This window comes from Carassius gibelio, chromosome B3, assembly GCF_023724105.1.
Source record: "Carassius gibelio isolate Cgi1373 ecotype wild population from Czech Republic chromosome B3, carGib1.2-hapl.c, whole genome shotgun sequence".
Classification (NCBI taxonomy): Eukaryota; Metazoa; Chordata; class Actinopteri; order Cypriniformes; family Cyprinidae; genus Carassius; species Carassius gibelio.
In genome coordinates this window covers 8,397,792-8,412,784 of record NC_068398.1, presented here as the reverse complement: position 1 = coordinate 8,412,784, position 14,993 = coordinate 8,397,792, and the positions used below count along the sequence as shown (strand labels likewise).

At 35.3% G+C, this 14,993-nt stretch overlaps 1 protein-coding gene across 5 annotated transcripts in view; it reads left to right on the top strand.

Annotated features, from left to right (window-relative positions):
- Positions 1-14,960, top strand: part of plppr2a (phospholipid phosphatase related 2a) — a 40,332-nt gene extending 25,372 nt beyond the window's left edge. For 2 of the 5 annotated variants that reach the window (XM_052551677.1, XM_052551680.1), the window contains 5 exons: positions 4,314-4,434; positions 5,421-5,671; positions 7,536-7,712; positions 8,830-8,957; positions 10,486-14,960. In XM_052551677.1, the coding sequence (XP_052407637.1) occupies positions 4,314-4,434; positions 5,421-5,671; positions 7,536-7,712; positions 8,830-8,957; positions 10,486-10,594 (786 nt within the window). In that variant the 3' untranslated portion in view covers positions 10,595-14,960. Of the gene's footprint in view, positions 1-4,313; positions 4,435-5,420; positions 5,672-7,535; positions 7,728-8,829; positions 9,827-10,485 lie in introns of those variants that run through there. The other 3 variants (XM_052551676.1, XM_052551678.1, XM_052551679.1) reach the window with 3 other exon arrangements.
- The last annotated feature ends 33 nt before the right edge of the window (positions 14,961-14,993 follow it).

Genomic DNA, 14,993 nt, shown 5'->3' with positions numbered 1-14,993 from the left:
GTAAATATATATTTTTTACATATTTGTTAAACCTGTCATTATGTCCTGACAGTAGAATATGAGACAGATAATCTGTGAAAAAAAATCAAGCTCCTCTGGCTCCTCCCAGTGGTTCTATTGCCATTTGCAGAAAGTCATCCGCTCCCGGTAAAAAACAACCAATCAGAGCTGTGGTCCGTAACTTTGTTTGTGTTCAAAATGTAGAAAAATGTATATAATAAGCGAGTACACCATGAATCCATTTTCCAAACCTTGTTTTGAGCTTGTCCTGAATCACTAGGGTGCACCTATAATAAGTGTTTATATCCGGACTATTTTAGATTGCTTCGGGGATACCGCAGCGGAGTAACCCAGTACCTTTGTGATGCTTCATAGACATAAACAGAGAGAAGTAGTTCCGGCTACGATGTTCTTCCGCAAGACGCAAGCAGTTCTGTTTATTAACCGCTAGAGCGTCAAAAGTTCCCTACTGCAGCTTTAAATAACCCTAACAGCTTGAAATTGAAATCTGTCAGATAACACAATAGCAGATACGTAAAATACATATAAATATCAGTTGTCACTCTGTATTTCCCAATGATATTTCTTAAGATGATATTTATATGCTTTGGATGATATTAAATGCAGTTTAATGATCAAAGCTCTGTAGTTGTAAAACAAATAATACAATGCAGTACAATAATGATGTAGAGATGAGCATAATCATTTCTCAAAAGCCTGATGGATCACATTTAATGCTCACATTTTAACATAATTTTTCAAAAATGGGTAATTAGGTAAACTTAATTTGCTTCAGTCCAGTATTTTTCATCCTGAAATATTGCTAACAATATAAAATTGAAAACGAATGAAGATTTCACCGCAAGAAGAAACATTTTTACAATCATACCAAAAAGCCTTTTACTTGCCAAAAACAACTGAAGGCATAGATTTTGTGCAACAGGTTTCTTTAAGCCAAGTTTTGATTGCGCTAATAATTTAGAGACCTTTATATATGATATGTACATATATTATTTTCCACATACAATGAAAATATAGTTTTCACAGGCTATCAAGTGTCAAAAATGGCAAAAAAGCAACATTTAAAAGACATATGCACCATAAAGTCATTTGAACAGACTCTTAAAACCATTTTAGCTGTTCAATTTGCCATAACACTTCCCAAAACTGAACCATTTTACCATTATCTTGAGATATAACAATTTTGAGGATGTTTGTGGGTTAGACATGTCACTAGATCACCACACATTCATTTCAGCATGATTTGCGGTGTAAATTGCATGAAAACAGCCTAAATATAAGCTTGTGATGTCCAGAGCGAGGGTTGGGGAGTGTGGAGGTGCACAGCAGATGGCACCGGCTGCTCGAGGGGTGAAAGCTCTGGCATTTTAACATACGGCTGAACTGTGCACCTGTCTGTCCACTCGCCTCCTCAGGGAAGAGGCACGTCATGATCTGAGAGGAGACGAAACGGGTAAAGCAGCAGCGTCAGGCCTCTAGGCTTTCATTCTGTTTCCTCACAAAATCATCACTTGACTCTCGGACTTTTTGAAAGACATTAATACTTTAATTAGCAAAAAATTATTTAATTGATCAAAAGTGACATTAATGTTAGAAAAAAGCTTTTTATTTCAAATAAATGCTGTTCTTTTTAACTTTCTATTCATGAAAATATTAAGAAACGTATATGTTTTCTATATTGATAATAATAATAAAATGTTTACTGAGTAGTAAATCCAGATATTTAAATGATTTTTTGAAAGATCATTCTGAGTGGATAAATGATGCTGAAAATTAAGCTTTGACCGCAGAAATAAATTATATTGTAAAATATATTCAAATAGAAAAGAGTTATTTTAAATTATTTAGACAAATTACATTTGAAAACAATATTACTGTTTTTACTATATTATTATAATTTTTTCACAGAAATTCAGCCTTGGTGAGCATTAGTGACTTCTAAAATTAAAAAAATAATAATAAATAAATAAATAAAATATAATAAATACTTATAGCTTTAAACAGCAGTTTATATATTAGTGTACTACATAAACATCTAGATATTTTTTGCATTCACAGCCAGTACTGTAATATATTAAAGTATTACTTGTTGACTTTGATGTTAAATCTAAAAACAACTATTGAAATATCAGTTTAAATTGGAATTAATTTTATAAGCATTATTTACTATTGTATCCAATTGTTGGGAAGGATTTGGACATCATATCCTGCCTTTGACCCTTTCCTGATCTCACCTGGGAATCGAGATCTGCTTTATATTAATTATTAATATGAGACGGATATGAGCCACAAGCCTAATCACCCCTGACAGACTAAAAGCTGATACAAAGGATCTAGAAATGCAGCTTTATCTCATCTAATGGCACATTATACACACTTGAACTGATGTTCATAGTCTCACAAACACACACACAGACCGTATTAGACACACATCTTCAATTAACATCATCACAATCAGCTTTTAAACAGTAATTCACCCAAAAATGAAAATCCTTACTATATCATTGCGAACCCTAGTTTAAACTTTCTCTGGGTGTGTGAGTCATATGAACTGAGTGTGTGCTTATAATTGGCCCTGTGTGTGTGTGTGTGTGTGTGAGACACTGATGTCAGTCTGTGTCAGCGGTCAGGTGCTAATCTGGGAGATGTGTGAGGTGAACGCTGTGTCTCATCTGTGACGTCTCTCTGTCTCTTTGAGTTGGAGGTGGATTTGATGTCGTGTTTATAGTCTCTGGTTCTTCTATCACTGCCGGAGAAGCACTCAGACACTTTTTGTTTTGTTTTTATATTGATCATAAAGTGGCGACCCAACACAGTACTAAAATTGTTTATCATTTTCAAGTAAACTGAAATTTCGATAACATGATATTTTGATTTGAAAAAATGTATTTGACTTTTAGTGTTACTCCGTTTTTTTTGTTTGTTGTTGAAATATAGTCTTTATTGTTTCATTTTATTTATTTATGTATTTATTTATTTTTTTCAGTCCAGTAATGGTCTCCAAAATATTGGACATCCCTTGCCATTTTTTTAGCATGGCTTTGTTACTGTCATATCTCAACAACATGAAATGATTAGTTTTAGTAACTCACTTTGTAGTTATACAGTATTGCCTTTATTATTTCAGCCTATTGTATTTTAAGTTTCATGCATCCTGTCCCATGCATTTTTATTTTATTTAATATTTTTTATTCGTTTTGTTTTTCTCAGGCATCAGATCACATGTCATTTTATTTTCTCTAACATCACTTTGTTACTCTCTATCATTTTGCATTCTTCATAATTTATTTAAATAATCTCCATATTTAATTTATTTAGTTAGTTTTTCTTTTATCACTTCTTAGTTTTTTGTTTTACATCCTTTGTAGTTTGTGTATTTTACGAAAGTTTTTTATTTTATTTTATTTTCAGTACACTGGACTTAATCATTACTATACACATTAAGACAAAAATGTTAACTTCTAATTTTCATGCTCTAAGCCATGAATGCTTTGCACAAAACACAACACGACACAGACCATGAGTTTTGTTCATGGTTTTCAGCTTCTACCATATATGACAGGCAAAATACTACTATATTACCATTTTCAATGCAAAGCAGACATATTTGCATAGTCAAAGTTTATTTATTAAGCACTTATTAAAAACAGCAAGTGTTTATCAAACTGCATGTAAAAGAATAAAAATATAAACGACACACAATAAGAAAATAAGACACCATAAAGACAAGAAAGCAGCTCTCACATAGCGTCAAATGCCAGACTATAAAAAAAAATAAGTTTTAAGGCTAGATTTAAAAACAGCAAGTGTTTGAGTCTGTCTAATGTAGAGGGGCAAACTATTCCAGAGCTTTGGGACCGCCACTGCAAATGCTCGGTTACCCCCACTCTTCAACTTTACCCGTGGGACAACTAAAAGCAAACGGTCAGCAGACCTAAGTGCTCTTAGCGGAGCGCACGGCTTGATCAAGGCGGAAAGCATGATTATTTAAACACATAGAAGTGATTTGTGCACACTCTTACATTGCAAAGCAGAATTAGTCACGTTGATGAGCTGTTACTCAACATAACTGTAACCAGGGAGATCAGAAATAATGAGATTCTGGTGCTGGCGTTTGGGAACGGTGAAAATGAGAGACTATTAGCGGCTCATGATTCTGGAAACGCCTGCTTAGCAAGAGAGTAGGCGCACTCAGACTTCAACCAAATGGAGCTTCAGTAATGCCAAAGCAAATGGCGTGGTGGATGTTTTGGCAGCTACTGTGTGTTTCATTGTGTTTTTCTCCTCCTCAGATTCTGGCCGGCGAGGTGATGGTGTTTTTCATGAGGTCGGAGGTCACGCAGGAGAAGACCATTGTCACAGCGGACTGCTGTTACTTCAACCCTCTGCTCAGACGCATCATACGCTTCCTAGGTACTTCAGCGCTCACTGCAGAGGATGATGGGAGTTATGTCATAAGCAACTAAAAATGATCCTTCTAGGAAGAGAGCCAGTGTCTCCAAAGCACAGATAACTACATTTAAAGGAAATATTTTTGTTTATGATCCATTTTCATGCTACAAACTGTAATATTAAGGACATCATGGGAGGTTTGTGATTTAATCAGGATTTGAAGTTCAGATATAAGGGACTGTCAGTCGATCTATGTTTTAAATGCTGAAACTGATTACAAAGGGTTTCTCTTTTTTTCTTTTTTTTTTTACTATTTCTAATCATTTTTTTTTTTTTTTTTTTGCATTTTGTCGAATTAATGCAAGTTCATAAGAACCGAATATATATAAATAGACAAGAATGAAAAAATATATATACTGCTTTCACTATTTGACAATCCAAATACAATATTTTATGACCAATAACAAATACTATATAATGGCCAATATTATAAAGTTATTTTTATTTCATTTTAAGAGCAATAGCAAATATCATGACCAATTCTATTTATTTACATTTTATAATCTATAACAAATGTTGCCAATATTTTTATTTTATTTTGAACAGTTACAAATATAATGACCAGTATTGTAAAGTTATTTTCATTTTATTAATTAATTTCATCACCAATAACTAATATGATGACCTATTTTTTTTTTTTTTTTTTATTATGCCCAATACAATAATAATGACTGTTATTGTGAAGGTATTTTTATTTTATTAATTAATTTCATGACCAATAACGAATATGATGATAAATATATGTATTTTATTTTATTTGTATTAAATTTTATGACCAGTAACTAATATAATTAATGATTTAATCTGCAATAATGAATATGCTGGCCAATATTATAAATAGAATTTATTGTATTGTATGCTCCATACAGATATGAATTTAGCAGCCCCAATGTTTCCCATGTTTTCCATTTGTTTCTGAATCCTTTGGTCTCTGTCGTGTCACTCAGGCGTCTACACCTTCGGCGTGTTCACCACCACCATCTTTGCCAATGCTGGGCAGGTAGTGACAGGAAACCAGACGCCTCACTTCCTGTCAGCGTGCAGACCAAACTACACAGCACTGGGCTGCCACTCGAACCTCCAGTACATCACAGAGCGCAGAGCCTGCACGGGAAACCCCCTCATAGTAGCATCTGCGCGCAAGTCCTTTCCCTCCAAAGATGCGGCCCTCAGTGTTTTTTCTGCAGTGTACACAGTGGTGAGGAGAATGACCCTACAGCTGTTTTAATGATGTGACTGAATCTCAAATAACTGCCTCGTGTATATACTGACAAGCAAACAAAATAGTACAGCTACCTCTGGAGCAATCAGGACACAGAAGGCGATTGTTATATAATAATATATAGATTTCATTTAAAAAGTCAGTTGGTAACCTGCAAAGCTTGGAGCAGGTCACAGGTCAGTGTTTTACGAGCTGATTTATGCCGGTTAGCACTGGTCTAGCTGGTGCTCTGGTATGGCCATGTCATCAGAAAAAAAAAAATAGTAAAACAGGTTCAGCATGCTCTTCCTGGTGAATCTGGTTGAACAAGGATGTTTGGGTGGTAAAAGGTCAATTCACACCACACTAACAGACGCAGACTGAGTACAGTACGACATTTCTCAGACAAACACAGATACAGCATGTTCAGGCACCAACCAACGCCAACAGATACAGACAGACATAACACACTGAGCAGACAAAATCGAACCAACACGTCTGTTGCTGTTTGATGGCGGCTGTCAGTGCAGTGAGATTGTCAAACAAGTGCCTTTTCCATCTTAGATTGTTAAGGACAAATTTCTAACTAAGGAGCATACATATATATATATATATATATATATATATATATATATATATATATATATATATATATATATATATATATATATATATATATATATATATATATATATATATATATATAAAATCAGTATGTATATGTTAAAGGGATAGTTCACCCAAAAATTCTGTCATCGTTTATTCACGCTCATATCATTCCAAAAAAAGAAGAAAATACTATGGAAGTCCATGGGAACCACCAACTGTTTGATTACCAGCAATCTTTAAATATCATGAAACATAATAACATAATAAATTGAGTCATACAGGTTTGGAACGAAATGAGGCTGAGTAAACCATGAATTTTAATTTTTGGGTGAACTATCCCTTTAATCAAATGTTCAGGGTCAGTAAATAAAAAAAAAAATGTATCATGGTTTCCACAAAAATATAAGGCTGTATAACTGCTTTCAACATAATGTTTCTTGAGCAGCAAATCATCATATTATAATTATTTCTGAAGGATCATGTGACACAGAAAACTGGAGTAATGATGCTGAAAATGTCCAAATATATTCAAATAGAAAACAGTTATTTCGTATGGTAATAATATCTCACAATATTACTCTTTTCCTTTATTTTTTGATCGAATAAATGCAGCCTAGGGTGAACAAAGGAACATAAACTTCTTTTAACATTAAAACATTTTTTCGAAAAGGTGACCCTGGACCACAGAACTAGTCATAAGAGTCCATTTTTGGAAATTGAATAAATAAGCTTTCCATTAATGTATGCTTTGTTAGGAGATAAAACTGTTTGAAAATCTGGAATCCGAGGGTGCAAAAAAAAACTAAATATTTAGAAAATCGCCTTTAAAGTTGTCCAAATTAAGTTCTTAGTGATGCATATTACTTAAATAAAAAATTAAGTTTTGATATATTTACAGTAGGATATTTACAAAATAGCTTCACTGAACATGATCTTTGCTTAATATCTTGATCAGTTTTGGCATAAAAGAAGAATCGGTAATTTTGACCCATACAATGTATTGTTGGCTATCGCTACAAATACTGTATACCTGTGCTACTTACTCTTTTGTGCTCCAGGGTCACATATATTCTTCACATGAAATCATGAACTAATAATGGAAAAATAATGCTAGATACTTAATAAAATATCTAATATTGATAAAATACTATTTACAGTACTTATAAAAAAGTTCTTAATAATAGTTTTAAAGCTTTGTATCATAGCAATATGGCCAGTTTTTTCACCACTCTCTGTCTGTCTGATCTTGCAGATGTACGTGACGTTGGTGTTTAGGACTAAAGGGACGCGTCTGACCAAACCCACTCTGAGTCTGACTCTGCTGTGTCTGGCCATGCTGGTCGGTGTGGTCAGAGTGGCTGAATACCGTAACCACTGGGCCGACGTCCTTGCTGGATACTTCACCGGCGGAGCCATCGCTGTCTTTCTGGTGAGAGCGTGCGAGGTGTGATTAAAACAACACTCAAATCACAAGATAATTGCATGCAAATACAGGTAATATATGATATGCATGTAGAAATAATTGCATCCGTTTAAAGCAGGGGTGTCAAACTCGTTCCAACACACAAATCATGTTTTTTCAAACAAGCCTGAAAGACGTGATTAGCTGGATCAGGTCTGTTTAATTAGGGGTGGAGCTTAACTCTGCAGGAATTGAGTTTGACACCCCTGCTTTAAACTTTGGGTCAGTAATTGTTTTTGGAAAGAAATTAATACTGTTATTTAACAAAGACTGTACAAGTGACAGCTAAGACATTTCAAATGTTACAAAAGATTGCCGTTTTAAATAAATGTTCTTTTGAGCTTTCTATTCATCGACGAATCCTGAAACAAGATGTATCAAAGGTCTCCATTATTTAAAAAAATTAAGCAGCACATCTGATTTCAACAATAATTATAATAAGAAATGTTTATTGAGCAACAAATCGGCATATTAGAATAATTTCATTCTGGTCGCCGTGATTTTGCCAAGTAAAACTTGAATCAATGTGTTTTGCTGATCCTGGATCAGCATTACTGTCCAAAAGTATAGATTTAACCCAATCCCAAGCCCTAAAACTAACCCAACCTTTAATATATTCCTTAAATCAGTGTGAAATCATATCTGATAAACCAGGGTGCAGAAGCACCTAACCCTGACAGTACACCTAAAACTGATATTTCCTGAAATATTATCCCTCAATTCTGATTGGTTTACTGGAATGTTGATCCAGGAACATGTTGTACTTGGTGAAATCACGCTCGCCACTTCTGAAGGATCGTGTGACACTGAAGACTGGAGCAATGATGCTGAAAATACAGTTTTGCATTACAGGAATAAATAACTCTTTAAGATATATTCAAATAAAAAAACAGCTATTTAAAATTGTAATAACATTTCACAATATTACAGTTTTTACCTTAATTTTGATCAAATAAATGCAGCCATTGTGAACATAAGACACTTCTTTCAAAAGCATAAAAATAAAATCCAGTTTCCCCATCATATTCTCCACTGCTGCTACTCTTTATTCCCTCTCTTTCTTCGCTCTCTCTTCTCTCTCTAGGTGACGTGTGTTATCAACAACTTCCAGCAGACAAAGCCCCCTCCCCCACCGGTGCGCCCCCAGCGCCCTGAGTCTGTGCTGGGCATGCCCATGGTGGCGCTGCCCTGCGTAGAGAGTCCACTTGAAAAGTTAAGTGGCACTCAGGTAAGGGGTGGGAGTGGGTTAGTGGCAGGGATGCACACATAAGGGGGATGGATTACGCCCCACCCTGTCCTTCTGTGTTTGACCCAGTGGACCCTAATGTGACTCCCAAGACCCACCCAGCCCTCCTTCTCCCTTTACTAGCATGTCGACCCAAACACCAACCACAGCACCCTGAAAAACTCACTGACGCTCTGGAGGACTGATCTGCTTCTTGCTTATCCCGAAGAGACGTTACATTACTTTTATAATAGAGTAACTGAGAAGCAGCAGAATGTTTATGGCCATTAACTCATTGTTCCATCAGTGGTTTGATGGAAATGTAACATCTTTAGAGCAGATGTACCTTTACGACAAAGAAAATGGACTGTGTAGCATGTGGAGCTTCAAAGACGGAAGGCCATTAGTTGGTGCATTCTGGGAAAAATTACCACGGTGTGAGTTTCCCTTCGTAGGCCACCCTCATCCTCCTCACTTTGAAACTACTTTGCCTTCTTTTCCACACTTTGTCACCTCGACCATACAGTCATTCCTTTTCTCCCTCAGTCTTATATTTTATTTAGTGGTGCACCGAAATTTTGGCAACCAAATGGAGGGCTGAAATCATCGACCATAACAGTGATATTTAATGTCCTATGTCACACCGGGACTGTTAGCATCTATTTCGTAGAAACGTTATGTAAGCCTATTTCCGCCACAGTTCAAAAATAAAAAAAATGTAATTGAGACCTTTTCTCTTACAATTTTGACTTTTTTCTCACAATGTATATTTTCTTGACATGGATTTTTTTATATATTATATATATATTTCTATAACAATTCAGACTTTTCTCAGAGCACAGAATAAAAAATTTCTCTCTTTATTCCATCTTTTTTTTGCAATTCTGAGGAAAAATGTATTGTGACATATAAACTTGCAATTCTGAAAAGAAAAATCTTAATTGTGAATTATAAATTCGAAATTTCAAGAAAATGTTAAAAACTTTAAATTACTTGCGACTTTTCATCTCACAGTTTTGAATTTTTTTTATTGAAATTCAGATTTTTTTTTCTCAGAATTTGAAGATGTAACAGATCAATAGGCATCACGTTCATTTTGGCACATGTACCTCAGAAAAGGCATTCAATTACAATAAACTCGATAGATAAATAGAAAAAAATATATTTTAATAAATATATGCACTATATTACATATTCGCTGTAACTTTTTCATGATATCGTCGTATGTTTACGTAACCAGTTTTTATTACAGCTATCATATAAATCATTATATTCCATGAAAATTGTAGTAGATTATAGTAGAAAATTGTTAAAAAGTTGATATATAAACTATTTGAATGTTTGTATTAACTTGTTGAATCCGTTTTCATTTCAGTTTTTACTGTGTAGTTAAATAATTCATTTTGGTGCATCACTAATTTTATTCTATCCGAACACAGTTTCCACCTTCCAGTCTTGTTTTCTCATCCTTTCTCTCTCTCTCTCCCCCCTCACACTCTCTCTCCCCCCTTACAGACTCCAAGGGGATCTCCATTCACTGAGATCACATGACCATCAGCCTCATCGGTTCCCCGTCCCCCCCGATGTCCTCATACCGTCTCGCTCCATTACCAGCGAAGTCTAGACCAGCCGTCCCAGCACTCGCGCCACTGCGCCGCCCACTCCGCGGGACGCTCCGCCGCTCTGCACCGCTCCTACTCGACGCAGGTCTAGATTTCCTCACCTCCAACCCCTCATCCTCCATATTCCTCCATGTTGCCGATAGGGCCTCCACAAACCGCTCAAACAAACCATGACAAGAACTTTCAGAGCCTGCTCGGAGATCCCGAACACTTGCACGAAAGCCAGAAATCACAGGTAGGCATCTCTCTTTTGCCAGAGAATTTGTTTGGACTGTGTGTGGAGGATTCGCACCTGTTCAGACCTCTCAAAACCAACCCGACCTACTTCCTGGGGAACCGATGAAGAACTCTTGATCAGCTTTTGGCTGAAATTCAGAACTCTGGCTGCAATTTTTACTGCAGTGTCAGTTCAGATGTAAATACATGCACTGTTTTTTCTTTTTGGCATTCTGGTTAAATGCATGTCTGTTTTCTTCCTTTTTGTTCATTAGGGTGACCATATGTACTCTTTTTTTTCCCCCCCAGATGGGTTTATAAATTGCGTAAAATGCCTGGGTTTTGCCTTTGTTTTCCAATTGTTTTCATACTTGCTGAAGGTAATGACTGAAAAGTACTTTGACCAACAGCATGCAGGCATTGAATAAAATCAACCAATCATGGCGGGCAAGAAGGCGGGATCTACAGGGAATATCAAAGCAATGCAAATACATATAAATATAATGTAAGATAATGTGGAAAACCTGGACATTTTAGGCAATTTAGAAATGCCAGCCAGGACATATCTTGGAAAATAGGATATATGTTCACCCTAGCACTGATGGAGTTTTTAAGTTACATTTGTAGTCATCACTATCTATGGTGTGAAAAATTACACATAAACCATATATTGATTTGTTTTTGAGCCATATTCACTATGCACTTGGGACAATCTCATCAGCATCAGCTATCTGGACATCCTGTAAGTGCACATCAAGAGAAAAAACTCTAAAGTTAGAGATGTTCTTGATATCAGCTCATGTAATAATGTGTGGATGCATCGTAAGGAATTGATGGACAGAATGACAGACACATAAAAATCGACCACAGCATTCTTTTTAAATATGTCATGTCTGGTTCGTGCTCGCAAGGATTTTTCCACCAGCTAGATGTAATGCACAGTCTGACATGAATGCCTTTTCATTATTGTCTCTCTAGACACAAGGCTTTCAGACATGAGACATTCCTACAGTTTTTCATCAAAGTATGGATTGGATTCTTTATTTCTCGGGAGAGAAAAGCAAGAAAAGCACCCCATGATGTCAACAGAACAGTAAAGACCACATCTGTATTGTTGTTGGTATTTCTGTGAAAGTTTTCAAAAGGGGTAACTGGAGGTCAGCTAGTTTCTTTCCTGTATAGTGAGCAATCCTTTCACATTCATATCACGTGTTACTAGCAGGGATGTGCGGCATTCAGAATTGAATTGAAGAATCCTTTTCATTTACAGTTCACGAATTTGAATTGAATTTGAACTCGAACTTGAGGTAGCAAACAGATTCAGTATTGAAGTTTTGAATGTAAGGAGGTAGAATTAAAATGCATTGAAATTTGAAGAAATTCTGTACAGTAAGCTAAGCTTTAACTAGAAATGAAAGTTTTATCAAGACAAACTTTGAATGTTGGCGTAAACTTTTGTAACGCTAAAGGGTTTTTTAACTAATTTATTTATTTTATTTTATAGGCACTTTTGCAAATAAAAAGCTCTTTTCATGTAATATTCCAGGAATCCCTTTAAGAAGTGTACAGTTACTGTGTTAACATTTAGTTTCCTATTTATTAATACACCTTATTTTTCTTAATTGTTATCTAGATATGAAGACAATGTTAGATGTCATGTTCAGATTCAAATTTATATTAAGTACTATATTGTACTAAACTAAATGGAGACAGATAGATAGATAGATAGATAGATAGATAGATAGATAGATAGATAGATAGATAGATAGATAGATAGATAGATAGATAGATAGATAGATAGATAGATAGATAGATAGATAGATAGATAGATAGATAGATAGATAGATAGATAGATAGATAGATAGTGTGGCCAGTTCAATTCTAAATCACATTTATAAATTGAAAGAAAACCAATTCTGAGTTTTGCACAGCCCTGGTTAGCAAGTTTGTAAAAACCTTTGGCTGTCATTTTACAATGATGATGTTATGAAAGGTCCTTGCAATGAAATAATTCCTGAGGATGTCTGGTACAGTGGGATTTTAAAGTGATTTGAGCTATTTGATGAGTAGTTAACATTAATCAGTAGCCTGCACTGCCTGTGTGATGAAAGACAATAAGAAAAGTTGTTTCAGTATGAAGCAAGGTTTTACATTTAGATGAACTTTTAAGAGACATTTTTTTTGTTGGAGGAACATGTATCATTCATATTAATGAGCAGGAAAGTGTATTAAAAGAATAGTTCACCCAAAAATGAGGATTTCGGAAAATATACTCACCCTCAGATAACCTAAGGTGTAGATGAAAGATGTTTATTTCTTCATCAGAACAGAATTTCCAGAATTGTAGCATTACATCACTTTCAGTGGATGCTCTGCAGTGAATGGGTGCCGTCAGAATGAGAGTCCAAACAACTAATAGAAACATCTCAAGTAATCCACACCAATCCAGTCCATTATTAATGTCTTGTGAATCTGAAAAATCTGCATGACTGTAAGAAACAAATGAATGTTTAAGGCATTTTAACTTGAAGTTGTTAATTGAGTCCTCCATCCGTAGAATGGCTTTCTCCAGTGAAAAAGTCTGAATCAGGAGAGAAATCTGCAGAGATCAAGCACCGTTTACAAAAGAAAACAGTAAAAAACATTTCTAAATCAATAAATTAGTGGATTCTTTGATGTGGTAGCACAACAGGAGATTATACTTTTCACTGCAGGTGGCATTCTTATGGATTATGGACTCATGTTTTGGCCAGAAGCAACAGTTTAAACACCTTAATGAATGAATTATTTCTTAAAAGCACACAGCTTTTCTCTTCACAAGATGTTAATTGATGGCCTAGAATCGTAGATAATACTTATAGATTATTGTGATGTTTTTATCAGCTGTTTGAACTCTCATTCTGACGGCACCCATTCACTTCAGAAGATCCACTGGCAAGCAAGTGATGTAATGCTAGATTTCTCCAAATATGTTGCAATGAAGAAACAATGTCATCTACATCTTAGATGGCCTGAGGGCGATTAAATTTATGTAATTTTATTTTCTGGATAAACTACTCCTATAGGGGAGATTTTGGGCAAATGGTTAAGTGTCTCAGGCAGCTAAAATAAAGTAATGGCCACAGATTCACATGCTCATGTTTTATCAACTATAATAGATTTTCTACACAGAGGATGTTCGTGTGCATTGTCAGTTGGCTGCATGTGCTGTACCATACGTAAACAAAGTGTTGTGCACTTTCTAATTTTATCGAGCTCTGTTAAATTGGCTATTTTTTCATAATTTTTTTTTTTTTTTTTTTTTGGCTTTAAATAGCATTTATTTTCTAATATAGTGTTTACTTGGACTAATTGTAAGATGTGTATACAAATTGTGTGTACTTAAATCAGATGAGTGTAAACACTCCACCTTGTTGCACTCCAAACGGATGAAAATGAATGTTTGTAACATTAACTGTGACATCTAATCTGTCTGATGCCCCTCAGCCTTTACATCCCGGCACCAGGTCAAGCCTCACATTCTGTGCTACGTACAGTTACTGTCTCTGTTGTAAGAGCACCATCTACACATGCTAAGAAACACCTTCACACCCTTAAAACACTCCATTAAAGGTGAAGTCTGCAATTTTTTACCACTAGGGAATGGAATTACAACAGCAATGACTGATATCACACAGGTTTCCCAAACCTCTTCTATTGGTCGGACAAACAGAAAACCCCGCCCCAAACTCACGCTATTGGTTGAGCCAATGCTGCTGTTTTGGGCTGGTCAGGATTCTCAAAGAAACAGATCAAGAAAAAGTCAAAGCCATACAGTGTGTACACAGTTTTTGGGCAAATCAAGCTGCAAATGGTTTATTTATAATTACAGAGACTGAAAAAAAATTACAGGCTTCACCTTTAAAAAGCTTTTATCTGTAGTTCTCAGCTCTCTTATTCCTCCTTTCATACACCCAAATGAAAAGATATTTGTACAGTTTTGCAAACAAGTCTTTTTGTATCAAAAAAAAAAAAAAAAGAAAGAAAAAATGATGAGTTTTGCACACCATTCCTGTGCACTGGATTAATTTGTTATATTGGTGATTTTTATTTAAATGCACCCAATGAGTCATTGATCTGTGTTTGGGTAATTGAATAAAGTAAAAAGCGTGACATGCCTCTGACTCTTTCTGTGGCATAGTTTTT